We start from the raw sequence: 22,164 nt of genomic DNA on the forward strand, positions 1-22,164 counted from the left end.
TACTGCTAAATTTACAATTGCCATTAGAATTAATACATTTATTTCTGCAGGGGATCATCGAAGTCATTAGGGTTCATCCTCTGGGAATCACGAATGTCTGTACAAACTTCATAGAGCCACACTGTAGAATGGATATGTTTTCCTCACATAAGTTTTTCAAGCATTTAGGAGTCGAGACTGCAAGTAATGTATAAATATATAGATCTTTATTCATTTATTTACTTCATATGCTCAGTTAACAGTGCTGGGGAACATTACTTTCATCAGAATTAACTTGTTACACTGAACAAAACAGAAAAAAAGCTAGGATAGTTAAAGCTACTGCAGGTCTTACTAGTCATGTTCATGTATGAAGAAAAAAGAAAATCCAAATACATTTCTCTTGGCGTTCAGATTGAAACCTTGTTATGCTATTGTGATAGCAGTAACTAAAATGAAGACAGAATTATAAGAAAATGCTAGGTTCTAGAAGAACCGAGGCACTAGGATGCTAGGCTGGCAAAAAATAATATAAGAAATACTGCAAATGTTAATTTCCTACTATGTGCTAAATCAGAAATCTTTGTAACACGTTGCCATCAACACTGTTTCATATACCTTTTAGAATACAAAAATTATACTTGATAAAAAGTATCAGTGCATATTCACTTCATGTCCACATACAACACAAATTGGTCATAAACAAAACATTTGGAAATACACACAAAATATCCACTTTATACTGTAGTTTACTCACTGACAAATACTGTTTTCTTTAGTGGTCAACAAGGACAAGGTAGCCGCACTTCTACAGGGTGTGTGTACACTAATATAAGCGTGAACGAAGGTGTGGTCCACAGTACTTTCAATTGATCTGGTATTACAAATAAAATACTCTAAATACTATTAAAATGAGGAAATTTTACATGTTAACAAATAACATATAAAATTAATAACAGTGAACCAGAGCAGACTGGTGCTAACTTCACACATGGAGAGTTTTTGGAGCCTGCCCTGCAAGCTTCACTAACATGAAACGCACAATATCCACATACACATTTCTACAGGAGCACAATCCCTCAGCTTTACTACAAGTGAATACAGCAGCAGCACAAACAGCATATACATCTGGATTGAAATGTTAGGATGTTACATGTTGATATCAGGAAGGCCAAGCTGCAAAATCCTTTGGTTAACTTTTAAATACAAATCTAAAATGAACAAACAGAAGTGGATTACTAAGGGGCAGTGTTTACGATCTAAATAAATACACAATTAATATTACTAGTGCTTTTCAATAAACTGTTCCTATGACGTCTTATTCTCATCTCATGTTTGTAGCTCAACAACAAGGCTTTCTGCTCACTTTCTTTTTAATTTGACCAAACAAAAATAACTTGAGGGGTTTTTTCAGTCGAAGGAGGAATCTACAGAAACTGTAGAGCTCTAATGTAAAGTCTAAAGCTGTCTGGTTTTACTCTCAGCTCTACCCTGTTTCCTCCATTAACCTCGATTAACCTGTGGTTTTCCGTAACCTGGAGAGCTTAAAAAACACCTAGCACTCACTCTGTCACTCTAGGTCAACCTGAGTTAGGTGAGCTGATATTTTTATGGAATTACAGGAGCGATGATACCTCAAATGAGAGACTTTCCATAATTAATAATCAATGTTATATTATTGTCCATCTGCTTTTTGTTTTGAGCAAAACTGGACTTTAGCCAACCTTTATATGAGCGGATGTAGCAACATTGCAAAAAACCCTTTTCTCATATAACTTTCCATTAATTTCCATTACTTTTTGAATAAAATTTAAATAAAAGTTAAACTCAGCTATCCTCTCTCTCTTCTTTTCTGGATGTAACTCTTCATCATCAAAGGTTGTAGTTTATTCAGATCTGTGGTAAAATTGGAATCATTGTGGTTTGTTTTCACAGTAGATGAAAGAAATACCTGAGGCTGTTTTCAGCTGTTTTATAGATCACAGTGAATGTGGAACGGACCAGCAGCATTAATGTCTGAAAACTGGAAAGATATCAACAGTCTACAGGTTTCCTTTTGCTGCGCAGCAGACGCCTTGGAAGGTGGAAGATGCAGAAGTTACAGTCGAGAAGATTCATGATTCATTTCAAAGCGTCCCTTCTAAACACCATAAGAGGGAATGTCATGTGTTTTCCTCTCAAACTTGGCTACAGAACAGTCCAGAGATAAAACAGAGGAGAACAAAGCAAAGGCCTTGAGGCTGTCAGTCAGATACTCCAGGGCCGAAGCAGGAGGTTACACGGGTGGGGTGGAGTAGCGCACCACATAGTTGTAGTCAGGCGGCGGGCTATGACACTCCAGACCGGCGTCAAGGGCTGAGTCGTCCAGACTGAAGTCCAGGGAGGAGACGGTGGGTGGGAATCTCTCCTTCTCTGTGTCAGTCAGCACAGACTCTTTACTCTTGCTCATTGCCTTTATCCTGAAAACACAAAGAGATGCAGCATAAATATAACAGGGAAATGTCACCATACTAAGTCTGCTACCACACAATCTAATTCAACTCAAAAGCAGGTTTATAAACATAAAAACACATAAAACACACAAACAATTTATCCACATGCTTAAAAACAACTTAAAAATGCAAAATAATCTTTCACTTAAATCAAAATTGACACTTAAAGTAGATGCTGCTCAGTTAAAGCAATGCTGAGTTAAAGCACTTAGTCTATTAATGGATTAGTTCATCTACAGAAAATGAATCTGCAACTGTTTCCATAATGGAATAAATATTTTTATTCAAAAAGGCAAAAAGGCCAAATATGCTTCTCAAACATGAGGGTTTAATGCGTTTCTCTGTTTTTACCATTTATGACATTTGATAAACAAAACATTAATCTATTAATTAAGAAAACAATCAGCAGATTAGCTTAATGAAACTAATCAGTTGGAGCTCTAATATCAATGAGTTCTAGCTTCTCCTAATTTTCTGTTCATTAGGACAGACATGCAATAATGTAAGTGGACGATGGTCCCATTATCCGCAACAAACAGACACTCCTAATTGCAAAAAAGACATAAATAATCAGTGTGGTGTGACAGGAGGAGAAATGACACAGGGCCCAAATGTTCCTCATGGGTTTTCTCAAAATAAATCTTTGATGTCCGTGTTAAGCGCCTCACAAAGCATTGATTGTTTATATTATTAAAACATATTTCAAATTATTTGGATGGCATAGCTTTTTATTTGTGGAAAAATTAGACAATCAGGGTGGAAATTGGTGCAGTCAGTGAGGATGGGTAAAAAAAACAGTTGTGCAGTTTAACTTAAATCAAGTATTTTCTCAAGACATCTAGCCTTAATCGCTCTGACACCTAAAAAGGCTGTTTTGATATTCCTTCATTTAAGAAATGCCTCGTGTGAAGCTGTGCAAACATCTCCTTATTCATATGTGATGTAATCAATCATCCTGAGGTTTTCTGCTTCACTTGATGCTCAGAATATGAGTAATTGGCTTTTATTGTCTTTGGGGGTTGCTACGGGTACAAGCTCCTCTCTCAAGGCCAAAGGGTCAGCACTCAGCGGGGATAAGTGACGCCGATGTACTGGAATGCTGCCCTGATGAATAAACTACCTGGTAAAGTAGGCATCAAAATTAGTTAACAATAGTACAGTTTTGCCTTGCCAATGCCGGGCAGACAGTGTGCGTACAATTGGCAATTGAGCAACAGGAAACAAAATGAGTCAGGGTAGAAAAATGTACCCTGAGCTGAAACAATTAGAAGATTAGTTGTTTTAAGCAAAAATGCCAACAAATCAGCTTCAAATGTGAATATTAGCTGTTTTTCTTAGTGTTCTATGATGGTAAAATGTATATATATGAGGTATAGACTGTGAGTTGCACAAAACAGGAGTAGCTTTTGTTTTTAATGTTTAATTACAGCAGTTTTGTCTACTAAAAATCTATTAAACTGTTGCTGACACAACTTCTCCAATATTGTTCAGTCAACCTAAGTTTGTGTTGTGTGCTACTGGCAAAAAGAAATCAGGCTAGAGGAGTGGTGAAGGCCAAGGGAGCAACAGGTGGACCTCAGATACATAAAAGGACACAGCACAGAGCTGTAGCTAACGGGAGGACCTTGTAAACCCTCCTAAGTTCAAAGGTGGCAGTGATTGAGCGGTTGACCAGCAAGGAAGTCCTCCCCTCAAAATGCAAATCATTCTCTGCATGCCTGTGTTGAGTCTTTCTGCCACGCCGTAGCCCTGATGACACAAGCAGGCCTGTAATGAGTCTCCATAGACTTGACATTTTGAATAAAATACATAGCAAGTGTGTGTGGGTGTTTGTAGAAGAGAGTTTGGTGAGCTGTAAATTCGTTATAGCGCATCAGATAGTGTCAATAACTCTGTTAAGTGTGTCTCGTAAGTTACTTCTCCAGCAGTTGTTTACATGTTCCCTCTTAGAGCTTTTATGTTGTTTTCACAAGTTTAGACTCTTTCCTCTTAAACTTACCAGAGGTTTGGGAAACATGGAGATTAGCTTTAGGAAAATTTAATTTACTGCTGTTCCCCTTTCAAATTGTGGATTGTGACTAGGACCTTGGAGTGGAAGCCACAAAACGTTGAATTAAGTATTAGCAGTTGCTACTGTGCAGGGAACAACCACAAGGTTTAAAGCGTAATTACTGAGTTCAGAGGTTTGACCCTGTAAATCAACCCTGCCACTGAGCTGCTGTAAACTTAATATGTAAGCCTTGAGACACCTACAGAGACCCGCACAAGAAAAAGATTTACAGAAATTTAACTCAGATTTGACTTTATCCGCAAATAACCCTAAACCCTAAATTGAGAACATACTGTCTCAGTTTTCCCCCCTTTTATGACAAATGAGCCACAGGATATTGGAGTACAGGCTTTTGTCCAACATCACTCCTTTGAGATTATGTGTGTTTACTACTAAGCATTTGCATTATACCAGGCAGCCATGACTCATAAGTTAAATCGGTCTGGGAGGTATCTCATTCAGGACTCTTTAAGTGAAAAAAAAAGGGGTTTTAGTGTGCGCTCTTAAAACAGCTAAACCTCAAGTGACGCATCCACTCTGCTTTTGTGCTTAGTCCCTCAGTTTGTCACCTTCAAGCTTTTCCCCCTCCCGCTTCTCCTTTGTGCCGACGTCTTCAGACAAAAAGAAATACTATCCGCTGAAGGAACTTGTGTGTGTGTGAGTGTGTATGACAGTTATAGCGTCTACATTCCAGCACAGCGGGAAGGTTTCCAAGCAGCTATTTAGCAGCCTCTTCCAGTGTGTTCGTGTGTGCTGATTTGTCACTTGCAGATCATGTGCAGGGGTGCTGTATGGTGCAGTGTACGTACGCCAGAGCCATGATGCTCAGAGGTCGGCCTGCCAGTGATTCGAGGCGCTTCAGAGTCTGCATGTTATCAGACGACAGTCCCATCCCACTGTCTGACTGACTGCCCTGAAGAGGATGCAGAGAAAGACAGAGTGATTAATTAAAACCCCAAAAGTCGTATTTCCTTAGTTGTTATCTGAGGTAAACAAATAACAAATATCCAAACATTAGTAAGTAAACTTTATTTCTATAGAACCTTTAAAAACCAGAGTTACAATGTGATTCACTGGTCAATAGCATGAAATACAAAAAGCATTTCAGGGAATGGTCAAACATACTGAAATTACATAAATATAATATAACATAAAACCACTGAAGAGATAACTCAGCCTATACAAGTGCATTTTTAAAAGCTTTTATATTTTAAGATTATTTTTACTTTGATACCATTTAGTAATCAGGACACCCCTTAAAGCTTAAATGCGGCAGACACTCAGTTGACCTGATAGTGAGTGGGACTCCACAGTTTTGGAGCTAAAACAGTAAAAGCATGATCACCATTTGTCTTTAGCCTGAACTGAGGAACTTCATGCAGAAGAGTGAGCTAAACCACTAAGGGCTTTAATTAAAATCTAGAGAGAGAGAGATATTTTTCTGTCTGGTGTCAGAACCTGACAAGCGCCTTGCTGTTACATTTTGCACCAATTGCTCACTATTTCTGATATGTAGATAGCATGACTGAACAAGACTCTAAATGCGATGGTTGAGGTTGAAGTATCGTTAAAAACAACTCCTAGATTTACGTCTCAGTGTTTTAAGTTAGCTGTCAGGGGTCAAAGGTGGGGGCTGATTCTGTTTTAAATATAATGTGGACAAACTAAAGAAAGAAAGAAATACAGCTATCAACAGTTATCAACTTTGAACACTCTGTTTGATAGATAGGGTGAAAACCAATATTACCCTAAGATAAAAATAACATTATATCCTCTCATACAGTTTAATTGGGCCACTATAAATAATGACATTTATGTTAACCTTTCTACCTGAATGTCATCAAACTAAGTGCTTGGCTAAGGATACAGTAGAGCGCAGATAGTGTGTCTCACTCACCTCGTGGTTGTCATTTGTTCCATTCTCCATTGTAACCTCGTCAAAAGTTTTCACACTAGCAGGACGGATCTTGATGTTCCTGGCAAGAAAATATTTCCAGGGTAAGTCTCTAAAATACCCTAAAACGTTCTCTTTCTGTCTAGAGAATCCTTCTGATTACACTGGAGCCAAGAGGCAAAGTTCAGCAACAAAACCGCAGGAACTTAATCACTTAAATCAACAATATGTGGCATCTATGACATTGTACTTTGAAAACACACCTTGTTTACTTTGCATTTCAACACTCAAGAGGCTAAAACGACTGCTTAATTTAGCTTAAGGGGTAACTGTCATTATTGCTTTTCAACACCTCCTCAATAAACACACTTGCAGGACCTGTGAAAACCCAAGAGCTCAACAAATATTATTTTAAGTGGACATAATTCTTGAACCTGGCTCTGTGGTTTATGGTGACATTCCTCACAGGAGCCACAATGCTGAAAGCTCTCTGGCCATCAAGCAGCTGTGTGTATATTTCTTATCATATGCCAGTCAGGTCTCTCATTGCCCTCGGGTCAGACCTAAATGTTCTCCTGGTCGGGTTCAGTCTGAGTGCTACAGGAACACTAACGTTAATTGTTTTAGATATAATTCAGTGCAAAGTAGGAAAGTAATTCAGGCATTTCCTTTGCAAAACTGACACAGTGCTGTTCGCCTCTGAGGATAGGTTTACATGACTTTAACATAAGGTGATTTATTTCCTTTGAATGTCTTAACAAGTTCATAGTGGGGTGTAACAGATTTGAGCCAACAACGTTAAGAGTCTACAGCTAAGCTAGCAGCTCTCTGAGGCACAGCATTGCTTAAAGCTAAATGCTAACATCAGCATGCTAACATGGTGACAATGACAATGCTAACATATTGATGTTTCAGGGGTGTAATGTTTACTGTGTTCACCATCTGAGTTTAGCGTGTTAGCATGCTAAGATTTTCTTATTACCAAAGTAAATAAAAATTTTTACCTGATAGTTGCGCGAGATCAAAAGTTAAGGAAGCAATAAAGTCATTACAATTCATCCTGAGGGTCTAAAGTCAGAAGGATTTATAGATGGAGACCACGAATGTCAAATTGTCCTGGCAATCCCTCCAACAGTCTGTCCAAGTACATTGCAGTTTCAAGTGTCAGTGATCCATGTTCTCACCAGGTGCTCCCTGAGTCGCGGTGGGACACGGGTCGCGTGGGCATCTCCTCTGACAGCACAATGTTGGAGGGGTCTCCCACCTTAGCTAGCAGAGCTGTGTTAATGGGTATGTAGTGCTTCCCCTCCTAAATGACCCAAACAGAGACAGAAAATCTAAGAGTACAGCCTTATGATTCCATGATGCAATGTATAAAACAGATCGTTGCTGCGTGTGCGCTATACAAACATACACATCCACAGGCTGTGGTGAGCAGCCAGAAGAACCTAAGGTCATGCCTAATAACTCCAATCCGATGTTCATGAAGTTGATGGGGGAGACTGTGACCACCCTTCCTGCACTGTAACAATAGCTTTATTAACAAGAGTCAAACCTCTTCACTGTTCTTTCTGTCCGGTCTAAACGTTTTCTCATAGAGATGGCTTTCACAGACTCATTTGTAAGGCAACATCATGTAGTTTTCATTTTATATGATGTGTGGTCTTGTCATTATCTCTTATTACTTCACTGGACTATCTACAGTCCTGTGTAATGTTTGCAGAAGTAGTGAAATATAATTCCTCCTCTATCTGTCTGCAGTAATGTACAATGTGGACAAGAGGTCTGTTCTCTTTAGTGTCTGGAATCGTGTAGATCCTGATGACTGAAAATGATCTCTTCCTGATGGGCCTCTGGCCAGTTTCCTGTCATCAGTGATCTTTATTGCTAGTTTCCCAAATTTATTTAATTTCCATCCATCTTTTTCAAAAACATTTACTTATTCTTTCACCATGAAATGTGTTCTTTTGTTTTTAAAAGTTCAGTGGCTCATTAAGTTACACAGCATATGATTATAACTTATGACATGTGACATTGTGGCATGTCGCAGTAGAAAATAAATCAATAAAATTAATGGTGGCAAAATTCCATTTAACTGCATTAGTTTTAGGGTCCTGGTATTGTTCATGCCGGTTCACTCTCACACCGTCATGGCTTACTGGGGCGCGCAGTGAAAGCCATGATTAGTCAAAGCCATCATTAATGTTATTAGTAACATCTGTGCTTTTACTGCAAAGACAAGCCAAAATGTCTGCTGTGAAAAAATCTTGCATCAGGTGGATTAAACTTCCTACAGTTTGTGACATTTATCCCAGACAATGTAATAATTACATTGTTTTTCCACGTGTGTTTTGAAGTGTGGTTTCTCTTACAAGACTGATGGTGCCATTTCAAAGGCACCCAAGTGTTTGTGTTGAGTGTTACTTCCCCTCTCAGTTACTCTGAGCACCCCCTTGAGCGACAACAACAACGTTGCTCCCTGAATATTCGCATTTGTGACTAATTCTGCAGAACGAGTGACTAAATTTCTTGAAAGTATTCAGTAAAGCCACAATATGGTCAGGATTCAGAGTAGTATGTGGGGATTTAAACTTGAAATATAAATTTTGTTCCGGCATTTGTCAAAACATTTCTGTAAATCTATTTGGTGTATCTCCATCATCTTTTAGTTTTAATTCACACCAGAGCTCAACAGCTGCTGATCACAAACTGTTCTTTTCTGCTACTGCCTGGACTTTGATTAAATGAAGCTTCAACATCATATGTAGTCTTCAGACAGTACGAACTTTATCTTTCCCATTATACCTGTTGCACGCTGGCCTGAAGCAGGTCTCCCAGCATTTCCACCAGCTCAGTGAAGGTTGGTCGCTGCTGTGGCTCCCCCTGCCAGCAGTCCAACATTGTCTGATATCTAAGAACAAAGAATACAACACTGAAGACGAACTGCAAGAAAGACACATGCAAGTCTTCAGCATATTGAGTGGACACACTAGATCCTGTTGTTGTTGTCTTGTAAACTTTAAGAAGACAAATAACATTTATAGGATTCATAGTCCTTTTTTTTTTAAGTCTAAGTATTTTTTGTCTTCAATAAACAAACCTCTTTGCATTGAGCGACCACATCTGGTCCGCCGTTAAATTGACTGTCATCTAGATTATTCCTACATGCCCTGTTTTCTATTTTCAGGTGATCCTGAGCCTCTGTGGCTGTATCTGATTCTCTTGTGATCTTGGGTGTGAAGACCAGTGAGAGCACACAGCCTCACTCAAGCCTCACGAGCTGTCAGCGTCTCTGCCCATATGGGAAGACTCAGAGCCTTTACTTGAGTTTCTATCGCGGTGGCCTGTCTCATTTTGTGGAGAAACAGAGCACCACAGCTGCTGTTTAAATTACGTTTACAGCGTGTTACTGATTGGGTTTGGTCAGTGATGGATCCCTATCCTGTTGCGGCTGCAGCAACCACCACTTTCCCCACAGATATCTTAAGTTATAAGTCAACAGAACTATTATCATTCCCTTTTGGCATCGTATTTAGTCAGTCATGTCAAGTTTGAAAGACTTAGAAAAGCAGATGGTCTGTTGCTGCATGTTGACACAACCCTCTCCTCTGTGCGCAGGGCATCTAGACCTATGAGCTCCTCTCTCACCGAGTGGCTGTGATTCCCACGTTAAAGAACATAGAATAAACTAATGCAGGTGGCAGTACTCTGAACTGTGACAGGATATGGGGAGCATGATCACAGCCTTTATGCATATCACTGAGGCATGGGAAGTAGACACATTGTATGAGTGCACAATTTAAACCACATATCCTGCCTGGTCCGCAATGAGAATAAATAGTCTTTCCCCACATGTTTTGGATCTTGAGGGAGTGTGTATGTGTGTGGAAGGAGGGGGGGCATACGTGGGCAAGTGAGGTAGAATGGGAAGTGAGCATCATTTATTGTCCTCCCACTCTCTGAGCAGCATCCCTCTAAATTCCTCTGCAATGCATCAGGACGGGAATATCTTATTAACAGGCGGCCTACAACATTCCTGATGAATCAGTGCTGCAGTGGCACCAATTAATTGCTCAACACTGCCTGCAACCTCATGTGCCTTTCATCATTCATATATTAAGGTGAGGGTCAAGGTGTCAAAACCTGGGCTTACAGACACATGATCTACTGCAGACCTCTCCAGGGGATCAGTGGAATTCACCCCACTGACTCTGAGTGCATTACTGTGCATGCCATTTAAACTGATATCAGCAGGTTTTATCTTAGCTTCTAAAGTAGCAGCAGGCATCACAACCATAAGCATGCAAAATACATAATCTGGCAGTTCTATTTTCATCAACAGACTGCCTCAACTGAGATGGAAAGAGATTTTTGGCACCAGTAGGTCTGCATCTACAGATCTTCTGTTCCGACTGAAAACTAGTCTGGATTAGATTTTGTGTACCATTTCCAATCACTGTTTCCTTTGCAAAGCTGATGAATTCATTCAGTTAGCACAATGCTTTCAAAACAAATAAGATTTATGGACTATATGAACCATTTTTAAATTAAAACCAGATAACGTATGCACACATGTTGGAGTGAGAGTTGCAGAGCTCAGAATGTGGATTGGCTGCACATTGGACAGAAGAGTCAAAGGATTCTTATTACAAAAAAGGTTTGCCTACCTAGTCTGACTGACAGCACTGATACCAAAGAAGAGGACTAACTGTTCTCCCACAGATATGTATGTCTAGCACCAACCACCAGCCCCCGGTAAAAAAAAAAAAAAATAACCCCCCTCCAGTCTCTGGCTCTCCTCACTGGGGGAACTAGGATTCCAGAAATGCATTTAATCGTGGTGCTCAGTTACATCTGCGCCACTGTCAGTCACAAAATGCTTCAGAGCTAATCAGTAGCTAATGTTTCCTCCTGCAACATTCAGAGCAGGATTGCACATGATTCTTATCAGGCACCCAAGATCTGCTGGTACAACCACAAAGAGGAAGAAAGACAAAATGCCTCCTTGTAGTTGTATATCCATATGGGAGTCTTTTACTTGCTGCCTATATATTCTTGGCCTCTGTGAGGAGAACATACAGCTGAGGGCATGGAGCTGGCTGGCTGGGATCAACAAGACTTCTCTAGCTAGGAAAGCCACCATGATCTAAATAGAAGTTCAGTGGCATTATCAGTCTTGTTTTCATTTATTAAAATACCTCTGATATATTTTTGTTTTCCCACAAAGTACAAACAATAATTTGTTTGCAAATTCCACATTTTTCAAAGGCATATCAAGTTAATGCCCCCAAGTCCAACTGTCCACTTAAATGTTCTCTTGATGCGGACAGCATGTGGTTACATTTTACTTTTCATTTATTGTTTACTGAAGCATAGTTAATAGGAATTCTCACATTTCAGAGGAAGAGTATTCTGGCGCTCTCATCCTGGTCCCCTCTTTCAGCCTGCAGCAAAATTCTTCGTCAATTTGGACGCCAGGGTACGGGGAGGCACCTGGGAGAGGACAAAGGGGAGAGGTTCATTACAAAGTTATTTTTTGTGCATAACAAAGCCCATACATCGTCCATTTCTATGACTATTACATCTATCTTAATATAATGGGGAAATATGTAAGAATATTTTTAGAAGGTTAAATGAGTAGTTTGTGCTTAGTCACATAATTACTGCAGTGTTTCCATTCAGTGTTTATACTTGGATAAACTCTTACCAAGTGGGGTATTTTAAAGGTTCCAGAAAGTAAATCCTTAGGGAGCCATTATTGATAAAGCTGGTTGATACATATTGCATGGGAAAGTGTCCGCAGAAAAGAGGAAAGTCAAAGAATTAAGAAGATTGTGAAAGGTGTACTTAATACATCAGATTGATAATTCTGTAATGAAATTACACTCAGTTGCCACCTAATAAACCCTTGTATAGTGTATTGCATATACTTGAAGATGTTTAAGAAGATGCACCTCTCTGTATAATGCAATACAAGCTACATCCACCAAAATGATTGTAATGTTGAATCAACACCTCCCTAAAAGAAAAACTGACCAGACTCTGAGAGACTCACACATTAAGGTTTTGAAGGATTATTATGAACCATGTAAAGTTACTAATCCGACCCCTGACCAGTCTCTACTGGAAATGTTAAACTACCTTTTCTGGTGAGTATGAGCACTTTTTCAACGCCAATATTCGACATAAAAATATCACGCAGATTTGTTTGCAAGCTCATGCTCAAGTGTGAAAAAGCAGCTGTGTTTAAATGGTTACCCAACAAACTTTGATTTTTTATTAACTGGTACCAGTCCTAATACCAGTGATGAAAAAGCAGCTGTGTTTAGATGTTTACCAAACAAACTTGGATTTTTTATTAGGACTGGTACTATGGGCCACTCATGACATACATTAAATATGTAATGTTGTTGTATTATGATTGCTCAGTCATGAATCACTCACCACCACTTACTTTATTTGTTATTGAACTGTAATGTTGGTAATAAAATTAGAATTCAGAGCCGAAGCCTACTTCATGCTTGGCCGCCTGTGAAAACATACACTAAACCAGGTTGTATCCAATATCCAGTTTTGTTGGTTTTAGAAAATAAAGCCAATTTTCTGTTATCAATACAGTTTCCTGAGTTATTAAATAATATTTTTGTTTGCTTGAATCCCCATGCACCGCAGATTCAGCTTGGCAAAGTGTTTGAACACTTCTAAGAAATAAAAGATGCAATCTGCGATTCGTATAGAGAAAACATTTCTGTTCACATGGTCCAGATTTCTATTTGCAGCTGATGTGGACTCCATGTTCACTGATGTGACAGTTGGTGTGTAAAGCTGTACATCAAATAAGAAGTGCTGTGCCTTAAATGATTGTTTTCTTCTCCTAACTGACATTAACCTAAGAATATACATATTAAGTAATATTAAAGCTACAGTAAGAAATTTATTTCAGAAGCATTTTTGTTATATTTGTTAAAATTCTCTTTACATCACGACAGCAAACAACAATTCAACTGCTCTGATGCAAAAATGAAAAAATAAAAATAATAAATACAGTATCTGTGGCTGTTGCAGGACTGTAATAAGCACATGAAATGATTGGCTGGCTTAGCAAAGGGTACTTTCAAAAGCTAGGTGTCTCTTGCTAGTTTCTCCAGCATTACCTGCCCCAGCTTTAAGGTTCTCAAATCAACAAATGACATTACAAATACCATGCAGGCCTGGTTAACTTTTAGGTATGAACACTATACTAACAAACTTTGGATATTTAAACCCACAAAATGGAACTGACACACATTTGGTTCACAGAGAGATCTGCAAAACACACTTAGGTTCCCCTGAACTTTTCCAAACATCAGGTTGCAAAACTCACTTCTACACCATTGTTGCTGTTCATTTTGTATCCTTGTTTCCTGATTTATTTTTCTGAGGCCCCACTAACACTAGCCAGATGTGTAAGTGTTTCTTTAACAGAAAATGTGGTGAGAATGTGTCAAGAGTGAAGAAGAAGGAGACAGAGAAGAAGAAAAAGAAGGAAACACAAAAGTGTCATAATGACGTCAGTGCACTTTACATTTTAAAGAATTTGCAATTTGACACACTTTTCTTTCAACTGCTGTAGGTGACAACATGGTATGGCAGTGATGCAAATGCAGCACAGTCAAAAAGTACAGAATAGCAATACATCCAGCTTTGGTTCTCTGTTTCTTTGCACTTACTCTTATGTTTCCCCTGCCTCCCATGGTGATGTGATTTAAACATACAATATTTCATGTTGAGTCCTGCTATAGTGAGCTCTGTGCTATGGGGCACAGGCAATCATGGACTGCCACACAATGCTGTTTTAAAGGCTGCAGTGTTTTCACAGCAGGGGCACACTTTTATACCGATCTGGCTGCTTGGTTACAGTAAATTTGTGTTGCCTGCAGGGAAGAAACGGATAACTTAAATAGGAGGTGTTTTCGTTTTAATGTACCATGCCTGTACTAAAAATTACTGTCTAACTTCACTAATGTTTTTTGCACAAGTGGCATGCAAATAGTTTTCTAAGGCTGACAATGCAAGCCCAGGCCCTATGTCCCAAAGGCACAATTACACAGTGGAAGAAGAAAGTTATTACCCAGTGCATCTGGTGAGGCTGTATAGCCAGGGGCACCTGAGCGGGTCCACCAAGCTAGAGCTCCCTTCTCATTGAACATCTCTGATAACAGATACCATGTTTAACTGAGATGCAAGGCTTTATGCTTATATGGGAATGTTAAGAAAAAACACTATCAGTAAATTATAGTCAATATTTTCATTTCACTAGGAAAAAATGGTATCTTCTATTTAAATGCATTTGCATGAAAATATTGTGGGAGAGGGAGGTTATGCAGAATCCAGGTAAACTCTGAACAAGTGAAATGACTCTGCTGTCCTGACATTGGCTAGGAGCTCATTCCACCACTGCGGTGCCAAGACAGAGAAGAGTTGTGACTGAGTGTTTTTTCTTGCTCCGAGCGATGCCGGTACCAGCGGAGGTGGGGTTTGACTAACGCCTGGAGGTAGGTGGGGGCAGTTCCATTGTTTTAAATCTGATGCAAGCTACTATAGGGAGCCAGGGAAGATCATGGAAGATGGGGGGTCACACAGAAGAACTTCGGTAATAGTGGTCAATGCTGAGCTGTGACACTTACCCAGGGAGAAGATCTCCCACATGAGAACACCAAATGACCAAACGTCACTCTGAGTCGTGTAGATCTTGTCAAAAATGGCCTCAGGTGCCATCCACTTTAGAGGCAGTCTAGCCTGTAAAGGTATTGAGATAAAAAATCATTAGCTCCCTTATCTCACCTGTGTGTACACTAATTACACTCTGAGTTTGAACTGTGTGAGCAAGTGCTGCTTTTGATTTAAGCCAAAGCAGGTTCTATTTATCTAGTTTTCAAACAAACGCACTTGTTAAACACACACTGTCTCCATTCGTTTTTGTGAACTGCTGAATTTATTCAGTACTCCTTCTTCTGCATTTTTTACTGTAACACATAAAATACCCGACAGCTGCATAAATAAACTACAATAAGCAACAATGCAATGACTTTAATAAACTTACATCTCCTTTGCGCACATAATCGGGGTCTTTGTAGATGTCTCTGGCAAGTCCAAAATCACAAATCTTCACAACATTATTCTCAGAAAGCAGGATGTTCCGTGCAGCCAAATCACGATGGATGCACTAATGAAAAAAAGGAAGACACAAAATCTTATTCAATGAGACATTTACATGATGTATTTTAGTTCAAGTTATCTGTATGTAAGTGACTTCACATTGGTATTCTGCGTGCTGCAAAGCATGGCTGCTGGCAACACATGGTCAAGTCATCAATGCTATTACAATAGGAGATGATGAGTTCCATATCCAGGCTAAAAAAATGGTCTGTAACAGGTTATTTACAACAATGGCTTCATTCTCTAATCAGTCCCATCCGGTCTCCCTAAAATTATGAATGGCTTGAAAAATGAATGAGTTCTAGACTGTAAAGTGTTTCATAGTAGAAATGAAATGGTTTACAATTAAAGAATAAAATAATAATTTAAGTTGTTGTTTGCTGTATATTTATTCATTTACAATGCAGAAACTTTCTCCATGAACTGCATAAATGACAACTTTAAAAGATTTGACCACTCTTACAGTACTTAAATCGTAAAGCAGTTTGCGTCTATAGTTTGCAACATTGTTGACTTTCCTGGTCTGAACACGCCACAAGGGTGATCCATGATACATGAACATGATCTTTACATAAAAAAAAGTACCTTGCGTGACGCCAAGAACTCCATGCCTTTTGCAACTTGGAAACTGTAGCAAATTAAATCTTCCAATGTCAGGACTCTCTTATATAAATCCTCAGATTCTGTGAAACAAAAGAGCATAAAACATTCCCAGTGAGACTGATTTTTTCAAATTAGATGTATATAGCTGTTACATTTAAGACAATAATCTTTCTCATCTATGCAGTCAGTGTAATCAGCAGCTCTCTACGCCTGTCAGATAAATCAGATAAGATGAAACAGTAACGATTCCCACAGGGAAACCGCAAATGCAAAGTCCCGGACTAAAATACTTCATCTTAAGAATCCGTCCTGTCACGTACATGTCTCCTCCTACACACTCTGTCTTTAAAACATCCTTTAAAAGATGAGAATGATTCCTCCTATTTTTCAGATGTCAGGTGAAACGTGTGGTTATGGGCCCCGTGTGCTGGTCGGGGGTCTGAGAGAGGAACTCACAAGGAGTCCTTCCACTGGTCCACCTGAGTAAACAACTAATCAAACCAGAAATAACACATCAGGAACAACATGGCCGACATGCCGTGCCTGAGCTTGAGCCTGAGAGCAGATCAGGTCAGGACAGGAAATAAACAGTCGCCTCCCCAGACTCAGTGGGATGACAGTGGCTCCTTCTGCAGTGATTGTACTGCTGAACAGGAGGAGGAAACATCCCATCAGACTCGGGCTGAAAAACAATCTGAGGGGAGCTTTCGTTGCTGGGCAGGAGGGGTGGAGCAGAGGTGAGAGGAGGGGGCAGGAGGGAGACAGCAGGAGGGACAAACAGAGATGGGGAGGGCTGCGTGGGTTGAAGGGAAGCAAGACATGCTTGGCCTTTACCTTCTTCCTCTTCCTCTGAGTCGCAGTAGCTCTTATCTTCGATGAAGCCAGAGCTGGCTGAGCTTCCGGTGCTGGCCACGCTCTCCAGGCGGCGCTTCATGAGCTCGCTCAGCTCGCAGCCTGACCCTGATGACACCACCTTGCCGTCCTGGCTCTGACAAGCACACATGTTAAATGAGATGAAGTTAAACGCTGCTGCTGACATGCATGCCGTTTTCCTGTATGGTTGTCAAAACAGCCACTCCTTGCTCACACTGCTGACAAGCTGATAGCCAAAACGATGAAAGAGAAAGTCTATGCAGCTTGAGACTCACCTTGTAGACGATAAAGTCATCTCTCTTGCTTCTTAAATAAGTGGACAAGTTGCCATATTTGCAGAACTCCACTATCATCATCAATGGGCCTGTTAGGATGGTATATTTCTTATGATTATTGCTATGGCATGTGAGAGTTCATAATAAAGAAAGGCCAGATAGATAAAGATGATCATTTTAACATTAAGTGACTATTCAACAGGTATGACTTTTTCTTATGCATTTGATTTTCTATACCGAAATATCAAAACAGTAGGGTTACATTTTATAACTTCCTCAGTAATGAAGCTCACCTCCAGGCTTTGTGCAAGCTCCCAGCAGGTTGACCACGTTCAGGTGATGGCCAATGTGGATCAGGATCTTTAACTCTGACATCAGAGCTTTCCGCTCATTTGAGGTAGCGCCTCCTGTAATAATGTAAACACATGGAGAACTTGTTCAGTATTGGTTGGTGTATCATTAAACATCATGACTAAAATGATATACATATCCACATAAATTAGATTTTCCTTTAATTTTGTTTTAAGATCACTACAACGATCTTGCAAACATGTACGCTTGGAATACAAACTCCATGAAAGGTAATAGGGAACAGATTTTCACTTCTATAAACTAAAGATGCAAGACAAGACCTTTTCATTAAACAAAATGAGCCCATGTCACAAGAAAATTCAGTTAAGATCATATGCAAAGATAACGGAACAAAAAAGAAGCAAGTCTATGCAGGTTTGTTCTCATGCTGAAAATTAGGAGGGCACAAACTTTATATAACACTCAAACACATGTAATCAGTATTTCAATAGTAGTTAACGTTTTCCTTGACTAAAAAAGAGCATGATTTTTCATGAAATTCTTTTTGACTGTATCCAGATTTTTTCTCAATAATGCAAAATTCCCAGTAAAAATCTGAATCTCACTTTAAAAATTGTTCTTTCAATAATACTCCCAGTAGTTTAACCTTTTATTATTTTTACTTTGGTGCATAATTAACAGCTCACTTCCATTTTCTTCCCATTTTTGTCTTCCCTTTCTATTATCGGAGGCATATTTCAAGACCTTCTTTACTGTAAACTCTGTATCACTTTCACAATTCACTCTCTACACTGCTGACTACAGGCACAGTCAAGTATTTTCCGATGACACTGCACTTGTTGGTCTCCTTAATCAAGGTGATGATCAGGCCTATAAAAGATAAGTTGCCTCCTTTGTGAATTGGTGTGAGTCAAACTTAAATGGTGGGAAGACAAAAGAGATGATTATTGACTTTAGGATGAAGAAGGAGGAGGTTCTTCCTGTGATCATTAAAGATCAGCAAATTGAAATTGTCTAGTCCTATATCTTGGTGTTTTGGTTGTCTTTTCTGTTTATGTTGTATGTTGTTTGATGTGAGCTGGTGGCAACTGTGTTTGCCCACTGGGGATTAATAAAGCTTTCTAGTCTAATCTAATCTAATCTAATCTAATTTTATCTAATCTAATCTAAACAGTGTCTTTTTGATGCATGAGAACTTACAAAACTATTTTTGTAGAAGTCTGTAAAAAAAACAACCTGAAAGTTGTTGCTGAAGTTACCAACTCAAAAATATATTGTCTCGTACAGTATTGTATGAAATGTGTACATCCGGATGATATCTTGTTTCGCCTTGCCTTGCATTTCAAGAACAAATTCTGTTTAATATAGTATATTATAGAGAGAAAGCAGGAAAAAAAAGAGAGAAAAGATTTTATTGGACTTTAATATTTGTAACCCACAGAAAACAATCCACAAATGTGTACTATGATGCGCAAATATTTCACTATCTACAAATATGTATTTTTACATTTGTGATGTGTATAATCATATCCACAAAAATACAGACTGACTTCTACACACAAAACAGTTTATGCACATTTGCAGATTGCTTTCTGTCAATTTGTGGGTCATGTTATATTTGTAACTTCCTTTTTACGCATTTGTGGAATTTTGTCCAATGTATACTGCAGAGATCTGTTAAAAAAACAACAACAAAAAAAACCCACAAATATCTCACTACCCAAAACATGTATTTGTGTTGTGTAAAATCATATCCACAAAAATACAGTGCAATTTGTAAATATGTACAATTTACTCACATATTTTAATTTCACATACAAAGTGTTATTTACTCATTTGTGAATCAATTTTTATTTTATATGATTTTACACATCACAAATGTAAAAATACATATTTTTAGATAGCGTGGGTTACAAATGTTAAAGTCCAATAAAATCTTCCATAAAAAAGAGCCTGAACACTGGTGGTTGGATTACTGAGGAATTTAATTTTGAGAGTTTATTAAATATGAAGAAAAAATAATAACATTGCTTTAGGCCCAGTATTATCAAGCAGCTTTAGATGGATTACATCCTCAAAGATAAAATCCCAAAAAACAGAGAAATAAAACAGGAGGTGCACAGAACAACATATCCTAATTGTTGATAAATTTGAACAATGATGTAATGTCATAAGTGTGAATTATGAATGACGATTTAGAGGTTGTGTAATGTCGCTTCGACCAACCACATATTTATGAGCTAGAAGCTAAAGCAGCCAGGGAGTCTGTAGCTAAACAACGGTCAATTTAAGGAGACCTGCTGCTTTCCATTAAGTTTGACCTAGGACTAACAACAGCCAGAGAGTCTGTTCCTCTCAGAGAGCCTGTGATTTATGCTGAGACATGATAAATAGTATGACAGTGACCAGTACATTTAACCACCATTTGATTTGATCCTTACTGATACATCATCCCCACATCACTGATAGCCCTCTAGTAATGCAAAAAAAGCTAGATTCTTTTTGAAAATTACCATCAGGCATTCACACATAGGGCTGTGGTAAATGAAATGGCTGAGTCAAAACTCTTTTTAGCTTGTTGGTTTTCCTGTTTTTATTTTGATCCAACATTTATGGCTTATTGTGAGTATTTGGAAAGACTTTGGAATGGGATTGTAAATAATCTCTATTAAAAATCAAGGCCAGAGACAGGGGATGGTTTCCAAATGTTAGAATTTCTGAAATGTGGCAAATATAAACAGATTTTTATTGCTCATCTCTCTCTTCTCTTGTATTTTACAGTTTTGAACTCTTCACCTACAGATTTTTGGATATTCTGGTCTGAGCTGTTGGATCTGCATACACTCAGATCAGACTAAGACCTCTAACCCTGTTAGGGGCCAGGTCTTAGCCTGTACCTCTAACTGCACTCTGTGAGGAACAGACACTGCATGCTTTGCTTTGAACCAATACACCATACAAACATTAATTGCAGGCACATGTGGTGCTGTAGCTCATGAGTCTGTAATGTGCACAAGAAATAAATACTCCATAAGAAATGACAGATGCTATTCAGTTGGTTATTGGTTGTACTAACTATTTACAATCACACTTGTAAATGCTTTTTTAAAATTGTGAACATGTATAATGCATATATGTGAATCATCTGTGTGTCTGGCTATGCTTAAACTGTATATAATATAATAATAATAATAATAATTCATCTGCTACCCATACAAACACTAGATACTGTGACTTTAATGCTGGCCTGTCTATCATGAGTGGTGGTACCTGTAGGATGAACCAGAAGGGCCACATGTCAAACTACAGTTATGTGAAAAAGAACTAGTGGCTTTTTTAAATATGCGCTAATTATTTTCCAATAATATGAGACAGGGTATGAAAATAAATTGAGTTTTTGACACCATACCTTTTAGCATTTTGACAGCAACAGTCTTGCAGGTTGAGAGCTTGTCAATCCCAAAGGCAGAAGCCTCCACAACTTTTCCAAAAGCTCCGTGGCCAAGAGTTTTGCCTGGCAAAACAAGAAGTTATTTGATAAGATAGCATTAGAGCTTCCTGTCCCTTGGGACTGAACTGGACTGGATTCCCTGACAGTCAGGCAATGGGTCAGTAATTTAAACAACATGCTTGGGCTCTGATCACCAGGCAGTTTTTCTAGAAGATAGATGGTTCACTTAAGACTGGATGACAGTGCAGGTCATAGATAAGTGATGACCCTACACATCAGCTGCAGAGAGGGGTGACAACTATTATATGTATCTATATCTTAAAGTGACTGTATATATCAATACCATGAACTACTTAAAATTAGCTTTTAATCTTTTGTTATAAAAAGTGTTGTCACCTGTCATGTGATGTTGGATTTCTTGTATGTGTGTTTATATTCAGTCTCATTGGTCTAGATAGTAGCGTGCCATTTGTTTCTGGAGGACAACGGCAATAAAAATGGCTCAAACCAGTGATGTAAATGCAAGTTAGAGTAAAATAACTTTTGAAAAATCGTCATCATCCCATCACCACAATTAACAAATCATCAAGGATATCAATCATAATTCATTAATATTGTGAGATGATGTAATTATGAACTCTTTCAGTATGAAATAGTTTTTTCCCCCACCTTGGAAGGATTGCACAGAGCTCACCTAGTCGCAGGCGGTCACGGGGAAACTCCCATTTGCTGCTGTCATACTGAAGAAGGTCATTTTGCTCCTCAAGGGGACACTCGTCAGGGTCAATGATGATAGATGGGCCCATCTTATAGTGTGCTGGTTGCTGGACAGGTTAAATTTCATGATTATCAGAAATAACTTGTTAACAACGACAACCATGGCACATGGGTTTAATTTTAAGTAATCAGTTAGAAGAAATACCAATTGTCAGGAAATGTGGAAATCATACACACTGGCTAAATTTGTCCTTCCATTAAACTGTATTTCACAACAGACATGAATCAGTCGCCTCCATACAGTCATTGGTACTGAATTA

At 38.8% G+C, this 22,164-nt stretch overlaps 1 protein-coding gene across 2 annotated transcripts in view; it reads right to left on the bottom strand.

Moving 5' to 3' along the window:
* Positions 1 to 184: 184 nt before the first annotated feature.
* kdrl (kinase insert domain receptor like) overlaps positions 185 to 22,164 on the bottom strand; it is a 45,951-nt gene continuing 23,971 nt past the window's right edge. For both annotated transcript variants that reach the window (XM_046029816.1, XM_046029815.1), the window contains 14 exons: positions 21,822 to 21,951; positions 21,086 to 21,190; positions 17,658 to 17,771; positions 17,365 to 17,453; positions 17,051 to 17,204; positions 16,199 to 16,296; positions 15,498 to 15,620; positions 15,082 to 15,193; positions 11,809 to 11,908; positions 9,221 to 9,326; positions 7,600 to 7,724; positions 6,419 to 6,497; positions 5,331 to 5,434; positions 185 to 2,438 (listed from right to left, as the gene is read on the bottom strand). In XM_046029816.1, the coding sequence (XP_045885772.1) occupies positions 2,255 to 2,438; positions 5,331 to 5,434; positions 6,419 to 6,497; positions 7,600 to 7,724; positions 9,221 to 9,326; positions 11,809 to 11,908; positions 15,082 to 15,193; positions 15,498 to 15,620; positions 16,199 to 16,296; positions 17,051 to 17,204; positions 17,365 to 17,453; positions 17,658 to 17,771; positions 21,086 to 21,190; positions 21,822 to 21,951 (1,623 nt within the window). In that variant the 3' untranslated portion in view covers positions 185 to 2,254. The remainder of the gene's footprint in view (positions 2,439 to 5,330; positions 5,435 to 6,418; positions 6,498 to 7,599; positions 7,725 to 9,220; positions 9,327 to 11,808; positions 11,909 to 15,081; positions 15,194 to 15,497; positions 15,621 to 16,198; positions 16,297 to 17,050; positions 17,205 to 17,364; positions 17,454 to 17,657; positions 17,772 to 21,085; positions 21,191 to 21,821; positions 21,952 to 22,164) is intronic.

The sequence above is a fragment of the Micropterus dolomieu genome, linkage group LG19 (genome assembly GCF_021292245.1).
Source record: "Micropterus dolomieu isolate WLL.071019.BEF.003 ecotype Adirondacks linkage group LG19, ASM2129224v1, whole genome shotgun sequence".
Lineage (NCBI taxonomy): Eukaryota > Metazoa > Chordata > Actinopteri > Centrarchiformes > Centrarchidae > Micropterus > Micropterus dolomieu.